Here is a 14,141-nt window from a genome sequence, read left to right as displayed (position 1 = left end):
GCTACTGAATTAGAAGACAAATCATGAAGAAATGTTGCACCCTGTTTGAAAGACAAAAAGAAAAATAACCCCACCCAATGGCATGCTAGTACAAGAGGACAATTTAATGACAGCATCTCTCATTTGCTGAGAAATAACTCTGGAGAGAAAAAGGACTGGACAATGACCAGCATTTTATTTACACAGATCATCATTTACACATGTCACTGGGGTGATCTTGTCAGGCAGTCTTTAATTAGAAAATTCCTGGAGAGAACTCTTGCTCCCACTAGGTGCTTATTAAAAACTAAAGACAAAAGAAGTCAGTAGAAAAGCCCAAGGAATGGACCGGGAACTCAGGTTACACTGAAAGGCAAGAGTCAGCTGCTCTTAGGGAGAGACACTCAGGATGGGATGCTGGATTTTGAATGAAAAACTCTCAGTGCTGTTAATAGTGAGTATTTTTAGCATTAAAAAGTCTAATTGGATATATATAAATATTTTAAGCTTGTTTAAAAGACATTTTATGGTTTGCTTACAGTAATACTCCCAAGCTTAATGTAAAACTTGCTATAAAATATTCAGCAGCCTTTTTATAACTAGTCTTAAAAACAACTTAAAGTCTTAGTGTTTTATTTTTAATTATTTTTAAGTCAATGTACTTTAATCCTCAGATAAAGGGAGCAGGGGTTTGCAATTATAATTGAAACTATATTCTGATTTATTTTCAGACAGTTTGGTGATTTGTATATGAGGAGCAGAGAAAGGAATTTCCTTAGCTCTTCATTCCCTCAATTTCTGTGATTTTTTAATTTTAGCTTTTATTTCCTTTTTAGAGACCGGATTAAGGCCTGTGCTTAAAAGCAAGTTTACCATGACACAGTAAACATAATTTATATCCTTTACTCGAGATCTGGGGTGAGGACTGTAACCCTGAATTTGCTAAAATACAGCCTCATTCCAGCAGGCATTTTTGATTTCTATCATCTGTGATCAAGAACTGCATTGCACACTGATTTTGAAAATCCCTCAGATTCTCTTAAAACTATAACCACAGCCAGTTTTACATGCATTTAAAAATGTACTGTAAATGTCACTAATCTGCAGCCTCTCTGCTTTGTAGCTGGTGTGGCTGGGACTGAACTTCTTTTTGTTTATTGACACCTTCCACTGGTATGAAGATGACAATGCTTACATTTATACACGGATTATGCTGGGAGTAAGTATGAGTTTGATTGTTAAAGAGCTTCACAAGAAGCTATTCATAGTCTGATTTTATTCACATCCTTCATAAAACTTTTGATGCTTCAACAGTAATTTTCCCATATAAGAGCATTATATTAATATAGTATTTTCTTTCTTTTGCTCTTCCTATACCAAGCTTGTAATTTAATTTCTTTATGCTGTTATATGTACAGTCAACCCTGGCTTGGGCAAGAGCTTCTGCAACGTGCCTTAATTTTAACTGCATGCTAATCCTGTTACCAGTCTGTAGAAACCTTATTTCATTCTTAAGAGGAGCAAGCATTGTAAGTACCATTTCTCAAATAGCCATATTATTCTCTCTTTTTTATTTCTGTAGTTCAGCAGTATTATCCATATCAAACATTTTCCAAGGAATTTTAATTTTTGATAGAGAAGCTGTACACTATTGCCTAGTTATTACCATTTAAATTGTCAGTATTCATGACTGAAGAGAAACAAATGACTTGTTTAACACAGTGCTCTAAATGCAACACTGATTTTGGCAGCTGCTGCATAGCATGGTGTCATGAAGAGAAAAGTGAGAAGCCACAAAAGAGGGACATAATAATGCCACTTGGCCAAATGGAGAAAATTCATATCCATCATGTGTATTCTCTGTAGCTGCAAAGTGAAAATCAGAGAAATGAAATGTTCAGATAGATAAAAATGTTCTAAGGATAATAGTGAGCATGTTTAAATGCTTCTGTCTGAGTGGCCACCATTCAGGTCTTCATTTGAGGTAAATGCATTTTTGTAAAAGATGTTCACACTAACCTTGGAATCACGCATAGGAAGTACTTAAGGCTTTAGCTCTATTAGCTATAACTTCCACTTGCATTGAATTATTGCAGTCAGAGCAATTCCAATGTCACATGTTTGGGTAAAAAACCACTGATCACTTCATGACTCCAGGGACAACAGGAATTTAGAGAAGGTAAGATACAGTTATTTTACAGTTAGATGGTTCCTATTTCAGTTCTGCCATTTTTTGTTTCTGTAATTGTTAGGCTTAGATATTAAGCAGTCTTTAGGCGGGGAATCAACACTTACATAATTGTTTGAGTTCACGAGTTGAACATTTCCAAAAAAAAAAGAGAAAAGGTGTCCTGAGCTTCTGAATCAGTTTGTGAATCAGCACAGAATATATGCATGGCCACTTAGATGCTGAGTAAGAACTCAGAAAACTGGGACTCTTCTCACAGATAATATTTGGCTGTTCTGGACAATATTCTGCTCTTGAGGAGCATGGTACAGAGCAACTTGACTCGTCCAGCATGGCCAGCACCGAGCTGAATCCAGTGCCTCTCCAGGGAGGTGCTGTGTATTGACATCACACCCTGTGATGCTCCAGATTTTTGGAAGACTTATTAGCTAGGAAACAACATGGATGCATGCCAGGATCTTTGGCATGGCACCATGCCAGGTCATGTGAGCAATCCAGACACCCACACCACCACTCAGAGGCTGAATCGTGTCCATGAGTGCTGTCTGGGTTCCAGCAGAGTGTGTTAGTTTTGCCTCTGGCAGGGGCACCCAGCTGGCCGTGAGCACACCACTGCCATCCAACAATGGGAGCACAGCTCAGGAACACATCAGCATGCAGCCACCTGAGGGCTAGACAGCCTCACCCTCCTGGGGTTGGGGTGTGCATTTCCTGAAAGCAGAGAAAATGTTTTCAATGCAAGCTGGCTTTGCCAGCACTTCAGCTCTGTTGTGCTAAGCTGACAAAGCAGTGGTGGCCCAGACTGGTGTCCTTACACCCGCAAATGAGTTAATGTCAGCTCAGATAAACCACTCACAAATCACAGCTGAGTGTAGCAGAGCTTCATCAAACCCTTTTTTGAGCCCCTATATAGGATGAACAGTTTCAGAAACCATGGAGTGCCACTCAGGAAAGTCACTTGAGTCCTAAAACAAACCCAAAACTTCCACTGAATTCCTTCAGCATTCCATTTTCAAATGTACTGAACTCTTCTCCTCTCCAAAATGTGAGATGTAAACACCAATAGGAATGATATAAAACAAGTTCTGCTTTTTCACCAAGTACTGTGGAGGAGCACTGAGGAGACAGCTTGACAAAAACATCACATTTCACAAGATGGTTGCCTATGGAATAGCGTTAAATGCAAGTAAGCTTTTTTGGTTTTATTTTTTCTTCTTTGCCTTTGAACTGTTTTGAATTTCATAGTGATTCTGCCTAATGCTGTAATCCCCATCAGCTCTGAGATGTGATATTTTAGTGCAATCATTTGTTGACTGCAGCTTTAAATGTGTGTAGGAGTCCCATCTGATTAACCATTTGTAATCTTTCTTGCTTGAGAAGAGTTTGACTGTTAAGGAAATAAACTTTCAATCTGAATAGTAAACACCAGTTGCCACTTAATCTGAACAATTTGTATGCCCTTAAAATTTAGCATAGATTACTTTCATTGAATCCCTGAGGGTAGATGTTTGGGGAGATGACACAGCATTACTGTCTGATTCTGTAAGGAAATGGTGCTCATGAGTCACACCACAAACCTACCCACCAATACATCTTCACTAATTTTCCAACCCGGTAATAAATTTAATCTGAATTTGAGAGAGGCAGGTGTCTCAAAAACAATGGATTTCTAGATATTTATTTTTAGTAGGTGACTGATTCAGCAAACTAATGGCCCCCTTGAGGGAAAAACAGCAACTTGAGATCAAAATTTTTCTATTCTGTTGGTCCTAGTGACTTAATGAGGTGCTTGTTCATGTGGCTGGGAAAAAGACATGGCACCTTCCTGTTCCCTAATTAGTAAAAGGACCTGGAGAAGTTTGTAGGAATTCAGAGGACATGAGGGGAACAGGCGATACCTTGAGGAAAAAGGATGTACAGAGAGGAATGAACAAAAGCCAGTGTGAAGAAGGACATGAGCACAGAGAGAGAGAGAGGTATCTGTGATAGATGATAGATAGATAGATAGATAGATAGATAGATAGATAGATATAGATTGATAGAGATAGATAGATAGATAGATAGATAGATAGATAGATAGATAGATAGATAGATAGATAGATAGATAATCTCTTAGATAGTTCTCTTAGAAAAAGGGAAGGAGACAGAGGAATTAATCAGGGCTTTTTGCAAGCATTGCAGGGTAACTGTTCTACCCCCAGGCTGTCAGGGTGGATTCTGGTCCCAGTATCTTTTTCAGCCTGAGTGAGGGAGCTGCTTTTGTGTGTCTAGGCTTTTAATGTCCTCATGCCGTGAGACAAGAATTTGAAGTCAGGATTGCCAACAGGAACCAATAGCTAAAGTTTGTCTTCTATATGTCATGCTAAAGAATTCCAAGGGGAAGGCTATGGGATATAAACATTCATCTTACAGTGTATTATGATGAATTACTTATCTGTCATGTCCACTCATTCATCAGATTTCAGTTTCACTACAGAATAGATTCCTACAGAGTGCAACATTGCTTCTTTAATTAATGAATCAACCCAGGAATATAAATTAACCAACTTTACTTGGTGTATAATAGGTCATGTTCCAAAAAGAAAGCAAAACTTCACAATCAAACCTCTTATGTTTTTGATTCTTACATTAATATTAAAATGTTTGCTAGTGCATTAATGTGGACAGTTTGGGAAGTGCAAGTCTATCAGAAAAGTGGTTACTTTAATGGTTTCACTAATTTCAAGGAAAAAGACACAGAAGCCAATGTGAAATGACAGAAACCATGCTCATATAATTCTCATTTAAATCATTCTCTAGGGAGAAATCAAAGGTTCATTTTTGGGTTGTTATTTAGGTTGGTTGATTTTCATAAAATATAAAATGGAAAAATAGTTGATGAGATATTTGAGAAAGAAAACAGAATGCAAGGAAGTCTAATAAACAAAGCATGACAACCTATGAATTCCTGTTTCCTTAACAGTCAAGTGAGAAACATTTATCATATTTGGAAAAACACTACATCACTGAATAGCATTAGACTTGTATAAAGAATGGCCAGAAACTCAATTTCCTGAAATTCAATTTTAAGTTCATAGAAAAATAAAGTCTACAGAACACATTGTGACAGAAAAGCAACATTTCAGAGTGGTACCCACAAGTGCACTGAATCCTTTTCAATAAAATCTAACAGTGTTGAAATGATGTGTAAATAGATGCCATTTTCCTCTCAACTGACACATTATTTATCCTAGTACTACCTATATTGCCTTTTATTCCACAAAAACATAGTCAACTCCTATTAGTCTATTGCAATTTAGTAGTTCTCAGTTAAATGGATGTACAACCTTGTATGATCAATAGACTAAATGTGGTAGCAAGAAGTTAAACCAATTTGAAGATCAGATCAGTAAGCTTAGCCTCACAATATAAAATTGTAAACTCCTTTATTATTGAAGCAACATGTATTCATCTTGGCTTGCCAGGTGGTGTTATTCCAGCATATTTATTTAATAGTGTGCTAAAAATAGTCAGTGCAACATTAGTATTGTCTGGCTTCTAACAGGCAGCTAGCTCAGCTGAGGTGTGCCTGGCCTTGGAAAGAGTACATCTGTACCTTTAATTTTTCATCATCTCTAATACAAATTCAAGAGCAGATTTTAATTGGTCAGGTCGTAAAGGAATATAATTAGAGACTAGTGGAAGAGGGAAGTTGGAGGAAAGAGAGAGAGTAAACAATGCTATCTATAATCAAGGGCATCATTGAAAATTCAGTAAAGGGAATTCTGCTTAGTTTGGCTTCCTGCATTCTGCATGCCTGTCTGTGATAAGAGCTGTCTGGGAGTTATTCAGCCACTAATAAATCTTCCTTATAGACCCGTAACTCTGCTAGAATAAAATCAGAGTTTCATGCACTCTCAGTTTGATCAGTGCAAATAATTCTGTGCTTTGTACTGGAAAGAGACTTTTCAGTTGAGACACAGTGGCCTGAAACTTAAAGACACCACAAAAGGTAGTAATAATATTTTCTACAGCACCTACTTCTTACTGTACTGTTTTTACACTCTCAAAAAAACATATTCATACATTCTCTGAAGTGGGGAGTGTTGGGGGCATTTTTTTTCCTTTCATTTAATATGTTGGGCTTATCTTAGAGAAGAAATTACTTGCATTTTTTTGGTGTTTGCAGAAAGGTCATATGGACATTTTGCTCCATCAATCTTTGAATTATGATATTAATAAAGTTTAAGCAATTAAGGGAAAACAGAGGAAGGACAGCAAGGTTGTTTGGAGTTAGCCTGTTTAAAATGGTGATTCCTGCTCATTCCAGCAATGTGTTCTTCTTTAAAAACATGCAAAGTGCAGAAAGAAGTATAGTGATGCCAGGTGTGTTTGGCTTCTGACAAGCACTGAAAAATGTATTGCTAAGATACCAGGAAACCTTTCCATTTTCAACCCATTTTTTGTAAACTATGTGAATGGCTTTGGTGACCTGAGTCACATTTCTGTGTAAATTATTAAGTTTTCAGGGAAGCAGATGCCTATCTTCAAAAGAGGTCTAGCTGATACCTCAGTGTTGTACTTCCAGAAATTACAGAAAATCAAACTTCCATTAAATGTCTTTTTTTGTTTTTAGTCAGATTGTTTAAATACAGACTTAGTGCAAGTACTAGGAAGGGAACAATATTAAATTGAAGATTTTAGGCTTCCAGCTAAGATAAAAAATGGTCCAAGTCATGTTCTTCTTTGATGTTTATAACCATTCTTAAAAACAAAATAAAATGTAAGCACATGTGTGGTCACTATTCTAATTTTTATACAACCTGTGACTTTTTAGTTCACAAAAACATCATGAAATTGAATTAGGGGTTCTGAATAACTAGAAATGGCACAAGACAATGGGTGGCAAAAAGAACCCTAGCCTTGGTCAAGGGCAGAATTCTCCATGCCTGGGGTATCTGCCTGTAAAGCTGTTCTCTTTGCTGTAGGCAGAAAGGCCAGGATTTGACCCTTTGACTTTATCATGATAGGCTGGTTAATCAAAATGTTTAACTGCTAGCAGCAAGCTCCAATTTGATTATTATCCTGTACAGGCATGCAGAAAAAGAGAGAGTTAAATCTTGTCCTCAGATAAACACAAGAAATTTCTGTTTAGTTCAATGAGAGTTGTGCATGCTTCACTGAAGGCACAATTGGCTGAATAAGAGTAGCTAAATTGACCATACTTTCAAGATAATTTAATTATATCTCTTTGTACTTAAGGATATGTACAGTAAACACCATGATCTAATAGCAATCCTTTTCCTCCCTCTCTCCTTCCAATAAAGCCTTTTATTTGATCTCAGAGGTGGACTAGATAGAACATCTCAGGGTCAAATACAAATTAATGTATGTTAAGTGCTTCAGAGGTTCCAGATGTCATTAAAAACAACAAAAATCCTTCATTCTTCATAAACTGTTAAAAAAAGAGCTTTGTTTAACAGATTGGGTGATTTATCCCATGTGTTGTATCTGGACATGCAGAATGAGGAAAAAATTGAACTGAAAATTCTGAGACGTAGTCCCTTAAATTTTGCCCTCATGGTTAACTCAGATAAGTGGTGCAGAGGAAAGAACTACCAACTGTGGTAAGCTCAGATTTCAGAAATCTGCATATGTAATTTTGGAATTGCTTAGTAAATTCTATACACTGCAGATGCAAAGACCTTCAGAAAATGCACTTTCAGGATGTAAAATATTTTAGTTAATGGCGATGTGTTCAGTGCCAAAATTTTTATTCTGCTACAACTATTATACATTAAATGAACCTCACAGAAAATGGAATTAGATCTTTGCATTACTCCTACCATCCAGATATAATTCATTTTTAGATTGCATCATTTTTTGCTAGCAGCACAAAAAAACCCCATCAGAAGTATTAATCTAATAATACTCCAGGCAATATCTAAGATCATGGGAGACTCAGGTAAACCAACATATTCAGTACATCATTAGTTTGAATGTGATATTTTTCAATGTATCATTATTCTCTTTACATTAACATCTACCACAGAATAGCTTACAGAAAATAAAACAACAGCAGCAACTCTCCTGTTCATTCACTTGTAATATTCTCTACTTATCAGATGAAAGCAGGAGAGAATGTCACCCAGAAGGGAGGGTGTGGTAGATCCCAAAGAATCTATGATGGTGTTTCCATTGACAGAAACACAGGGAAACAGAACAATGTGCAGATTGAAAAGACAGTGTCCTCTGATAGCCTGCAGAAAAACCTCACTAGGCTAGGTTGCCAGAACTGGATCTCTCCTTCCAGGGGAAAGTGGCAACATGAGTACTCCTCATCAACTATAGTCTCAAGACCTTCTTGAGGAACTATACCCATTTTTCTTCTGTCCAAGACTAGAAATGCTCTGTTAGGAAATGTGGACCTCTGCCTGTCTGGTGAAAACTAGCACCTCATTTCACTCTCAACACTCAGCATTTACTAGATAGCATTAGATATCCTGCCACTGCTGACATGAGTAGAACTTGTGCAAATCATGCAGAATCCTGCACTTTGGGGAAAGTACAAGATTTTTGTGGCTTTCTAAACAGCAGAAATGTCATCATTTCATGTGAATATTATATAGTCTGCAGTATCACTTTAAAAAGATCTATTGTTTAGAAGGTGAAAGTAGAAAGTGCCTTTTGCTGTGAACACAGATTCAAACTCCACAATTAGTCAACGTCACAATTCTAAATGAGCAAAGATAATCCAAAACCAGCAGCTGACACACCGCCAGCAAGCTCGGGTGTAACAGCACTATAGATCCTAACTGTGTGCAACTCTCCTGGTCCCTAGGCTATGGGGACTTTTACATCATACCAGAGTTATAAAAAGCATCCTGTAGGTAGAGAGGGCAAGAGGCCCAAGTTACAGTAATCACTCATAGATGCCAAAAAAAATCTACTTAGTACAAGTCCACTTAGTGACTCATTGTCAGGGTTTTCCACCCTTTGAAAGTTTTCTTTCCTCTTTCTCTTAGCCCATACCAGACAATGTGCAGCATGTAACTCCACAACTTATCAAAGACAGAAGTCTGTTACCCCACACTCCTGTCCTATGAGTGAGTCTTTCAGATGTCAAAGAAATCAGGTCCTCATCAAGCAGCGACTTGGTTCCCCTCCAGCTGGATCAGATAGCATCCTTACCAGGCCAACACATCTGTTCTGAAAGCCCCTTGTAGGAACAGTTCCCCCCTTCCCACTCAGAACTTAAATGTGCTGTTACACTTAAATATATAAACAGTGTTTATATACTGCTTATGCATCAGTTGTACACTGGGGAACAGATTGCCACAGCCCCCACACAGCTGCCACCTAAACCATCCAGCTCAGAGCTTGGGCTCTTGGGTTTTGACAGTCTAAATCCACACATCTCATTCGCTGCTTGTGGTCCAGTGTCACCTTCCTTCCAGTGCTCCCAGCACTGCTGGGGTACTGGGAGCACACTCTCAGGCACAGGCTCCAGGAAGCATCTTTCACCTGGTGCTGACAAGGCCATTTCTCATGCAGCACCTAACCCATAACAGCACGTGCAGGACATGCCAGGCCAGAGTCCAGTACCCTCTGATGCTCACAGTCATGTCATGCACACCGTTTCATAAAATGACCAACCTTCAGCTGAAAGCTGCTTAGATTGCTTGATCCCATTATCCCGTTTATCAAAAGGTTATTTTAGAGTCTCATTCCTTTGATGGTTTGAATCTGTCTTCTAATTTCCAGGCTCATTTTATCTCTCTGCAGTTCATACCCATTTGGATTTGGTCTCCATCCCGCTGAAGCTATTCCAGCTTGTACAAATAATTTATAATTCATTGGGCCAGAGATTCAGAAGAAATGGGAGGCTGATTTTGCAGTTTGGGTGCTCAGGACATTCACTTGGGATGTCTATGTCAATAAATATTGGACTATTTTAATTAAGGGCTTCATCAAGAGACAGCTCAAAAGAGAATAACCAGTCAACCCAGTGACTAGGACATGTGATTTGGTTTAAAGCTTTACTTTAAATTTATTGTAAGAAGGATTCTTAAATTGGTCTTTCATCTCCCAGTGAATATCTAAGCTTGAGGCAATGAGGTGTCAAGAAGTGGGGGGGGGAGTCCCTAAGTTAACATTACATTTTGAATGAAGTGCATCCTGACAATCAACCAACCACAGTACATCTACAGTAGACAGGCACATAAATGACCAACAATACCAAGGTCCTTATGCATTTAATCCTGTGTTTACATCTATGATTAAACAGTGACTAGTATAGTAAAACATTATTTTCATCCACATAGTCACAATTTAAAAAAGGGGAGAAAAAGGCAAGAGAGAAGAGAAGAGAAGAGAAGAGAAGAGAAGAGAAGAGAAGAGAAGAGAAGAGAAGAGAAGAGAAGAGAAGAGAAGAGAAGAGAAGAGAAGAGAAGAGAAGAGAAGAGAAGAGAAGAGAAGAGAAGAGAAGAGAAGAGAAGAGAAGAGAAGAGAAGAGAAGAGAAGAGAAGAGAAGAGAAGAGAAGAGAAGATAAGATTTTAGGAGACTATTTTTCAGGGAAGAAGATCATATTTGGTTTACTACAAAAACTGCCTTTTAGAAAGGTTTTTTAAATGGTCAGGGACAGAAACAGATAACCACTGAAGGAGAGATGATAACAGGAAGCTAATTATAAAAACTAGAAATAGCTGCGCTGTAAACATATAATTATCTTTCATTGTCATTTTTTCATCCTTTGGCATTTAATATCTTGCATTAATTACAACTTGCATGTAATGGATTTGAGAATCTCTCATATTGAAAAATGAAACTCTGCACCTAGCTTGATTACAACTTTATCTATGTAAGCCAATAATAAAACAAAGTCCTTCCTTTTTAGCACTTGAAATTATACTCTTTCCACCCAAGAAAATAATTACGGGGGATTTTTTTACTTCAATCTAAGGCATTTTTCTAAACTGACCATTTCATATACCTTTTGGGGGCAGGCCAGAAGTAGAGGTGATACATGATACTCTGGACAAATCAGATCTAACACTGTGATTTGCTCTTCTCCCTTTAAATCACAGTTCCTGTGGCTTCCCCAGGCTCCACCTGCATAAAGCAATGCTGCAGCCCCTTCTTAATAGGAGACAGATTTTGAAAGCATCTCTAGCACCGCTTGCAAACTGGTCCATGCCTAAACCAGTCAACTCAGTGTCCTGTGTAGCAAGGGTAAACCATGGCACATCCTAGGATATTAACTAAAAATAGGAATTTTAATGAATTTAACTAATTCTGAACAATTTAAAGTCAGCAGCGTACACTTTTATATCAACTCTCAAGATGTCCTCCGTTGATGACCATGGGCAATTGACTGTAAAGCTGGGAGGTGAGGCTGCTGCTGTTCCTATCCTCTCTACTGTGAAGCAGTCGCTTCATATTAGACACGCAGTTGATAAAATTCTCTTTTTTATTGTCAGCTTAATCCATGCAAAACTCTCAATTTATGCCTGAGCTTTTCAAATAGCTCACAGTGTGAGTAATGAAGTTCCTTCTGGCACTGTGGGCACGTGCAAGTGTGCCTGTAATTTCACACCACTCTTTCTCTCCTGCAGCCATCCATATTGTTGCCCACTCCATCAACATCGAGCGCTATCATTCCAGCCAGTCAAAAGAAGCTGGCGAGTTACGGAATAAACTTTCTGGTCTTGGCAAGAGCCCAAATGAAAGCTACTTGAACCCAATCAGGACCTATGAAACAGTAAGATGTCACTTTTGAGGTTTCCTCATCTAAAAAGTTTTCCTCTGCGGATTCTATTGCCAGTAAAACTGTATTTCAAAGCCTTTTAACCAGAGCGAGAAGGTGCTGCCAAAGGTTAACCTCAATTTCAGCTGAAAACACTTACTCAGAGCTGCAATTTTCAGGTTACTAAGCTCAAAGAAATGTCTATAGTATTTTAATTAGTTTGTCAGGAGACAGCTGGCGGGGGGAGGATAAGGAGTGTTGTGAAGAGTAGGCAATTAAATAAACCTGCAAAGAATTTTAAAAAACCCAAAACCTAAATTATCAATACATGGAACAAGCACAACTTCTTTTTAGAAAAAAAAAAAATAACCAAACAGCCATAGCACATCACAAAATTGGTTTTGCATTTGCTATTTGTCTGTCCCCACGGTGGTGCAGCACTGTGCACCCAGTCTGGGGGCTGATTCTGCCTTGCTACGTGTCGAGTGTGGCTGCCCAGGGAAGAGCACCTTCAAAACCATCCAGGGGGTTGCTGCACACAGGAAGCAGTGCAGGGGGAATCTAGAGCTGCTGTGTCTAGAGCTGCTCTTCAGACACCAGCAGAGCTAGTCCTCAATCCATAAGTGGTTCTGCTTGTTTTGGGGGAAAAAGTGACTGTGCCCCTGTCCACTCTCTTGGATAAGCCACAACAGCATTATAAGCTCTCCCTCATAATATTCATAGCATAAAGAAAAGCTGAGCATGCAGAGAAGGCATGCAAACCATGAAAAAGTTAATCAGCTTTTTTTCCCATATTCCAGCGTAGAACACATCACATTTACGCTAGATGTTTCCTGGTGTATCCTGTTTCATAGCTACATATTCCAGGGCTGAAATGGCCTTGGTGAGACTCCTGTGAGTATTGTTCTGCTCTTTAGAAAATGCCCACACAGTCAGCATGAAATAAGGACTGCCTGAACACCATGGATTGGTGCTCTTTGGAACAGGGATGTGCTCCACTGAACAAGAACCCAAGTGAGAAGACGGCTGGAGAACCATTGATAGGATTCAAAAGTGCTTTTAAGCTGCGAGGCTTGTCCTGCTTTTTCTTCCTTCCCTTCCAGTTTAGATAGCATAGGGTTTTCATCTTTCAAAATAAACAAGTAAACAATTTCAAATTTGAAGAAAATCAAGCAAATTGATGCAGTCAGTGGTATGGATGCTAAAGTCTTCATGTTAGTGTTGACAAAGCAGTCAGGATTATCAGAACAGGACAGCAAGCCAAGGGCTCAGCTTCCCAGTCTTTCAGTACACCCAGTGACCACTTCCATTGCCTGGCCATGAGGCTCTCCCCAGGAGCAGAACAAAGCTCCCAGCTCTGAACAGGACCTTACCATCTTTCAGTAAGCATTTTTTTCTCTCCACTAAGCATTCCCATAGTGATATAATTGTGAGGTAGGCCTCTAATTAGCATTAAGATCCTAAATACCCTTGAGGAAGAAGGTTAGGATATTTTGAGATTCTTTCTCAGATTTCTCACAGCAATACACTCCACAATTACCTTTCAATTTGCAGCCTAGATTTTACTCTAACCTCTAATATTTATATTTCTTTTATCACTCACTTGTGTCTCAGTAGCTAAACTCAGAATTAATAAATTATGATGGGAAGCAAACAAAAGATTGTTTCTCACTTCAGAGAAGAAAGTTCTGAGATCAACAATTCAGGCTTTCTTTTCAGTGTTATCCTACTGCCATTGAAGCAATGTACTGTCTTTGACATTTTGCCTTTTTTCATCTCAATATCCAAACTAGCCACTGTAGTGGAAATGTTCAAAATATCACCTAGATCAATCCTGTTAATATGTAATAGGATCTGAACACGCTCTTCACAGGTACCCATTTGAAAATGTACTGTTTGTTGTCAAGTGTGAGCATTTGAAAGGATGATTTTACCATAAAAAGTGACTGTAAAAATGGCACTGTGGAATTTTATTACCTCTAGGATTTCCATATCAAATGAGTGCACTTTACAAATACAATAGGGGGTTTTTTTCCTCCTAGTGTATTAAGCTGTAGAACCAAATCAGGATCCAAAAGATGTGCTGAGCTCCTTCATTCCTGTGCATCAGCTCTGTATATATACATGCTCTGTAGGCCAAATGGGGACTTCATTCACACTCTGATGGCATATTTAGCTTGATTCTCATCTTGTGTGTGAGATTTTTACTGCTGTTCTTCACAATTTGCACTTTATAACCGCAATCAACA

General features: G+C 38.5%; 1 protein-coding gene across 1 annotated transcript in view; it reads left to right on the top strand.

Annotated features, from left to right (window-relative positions):
• Positions 1-388: 388 nt before the first annotated feature.
• Positions 389-14,141, top strand: part of NOX3 (NADPH oxidase 3) — a gene marked incomplete at both ends in the record, with an annotated part of 38,596 nt that continues 24,843 nt past the window's right edge. The window contains 5 exons of the mRNA XM_084202310.1: positions 389-433; positions 1,103-1,198; positions 1,398-1,508; positions 3,269-3,353; positions 11,762-11,907. Coding sequence (XP_084058436.1) covers positions 389-433; positions 1,103-1,198; positions 1,398-1,508; positions 3,269-3,353; positions 11,762-11,907 — 483 coding nt within the window. The remainder of the gene's footprint in view (positions 434-1,102; positions 1,199-1,397; positions 1,509-3,268; positions 3,354-11,761; positions 11,908-14,141) is intronic.

Source organism: Fringilla coelebs, assembly GCF_963513975.1.
Source record: "Fringilla coelebs genome assembly, chromosome: 3".
NCBI classification, from domain to species: Eukaryota; Metazoa; Chordata; class Aves; order Passeriformes; family Fringillidae; genus Fringilla; species Fringilla coelebs.
This window is presented reverse-complemented; position numbering and strand designations above follow the sequence as displayed.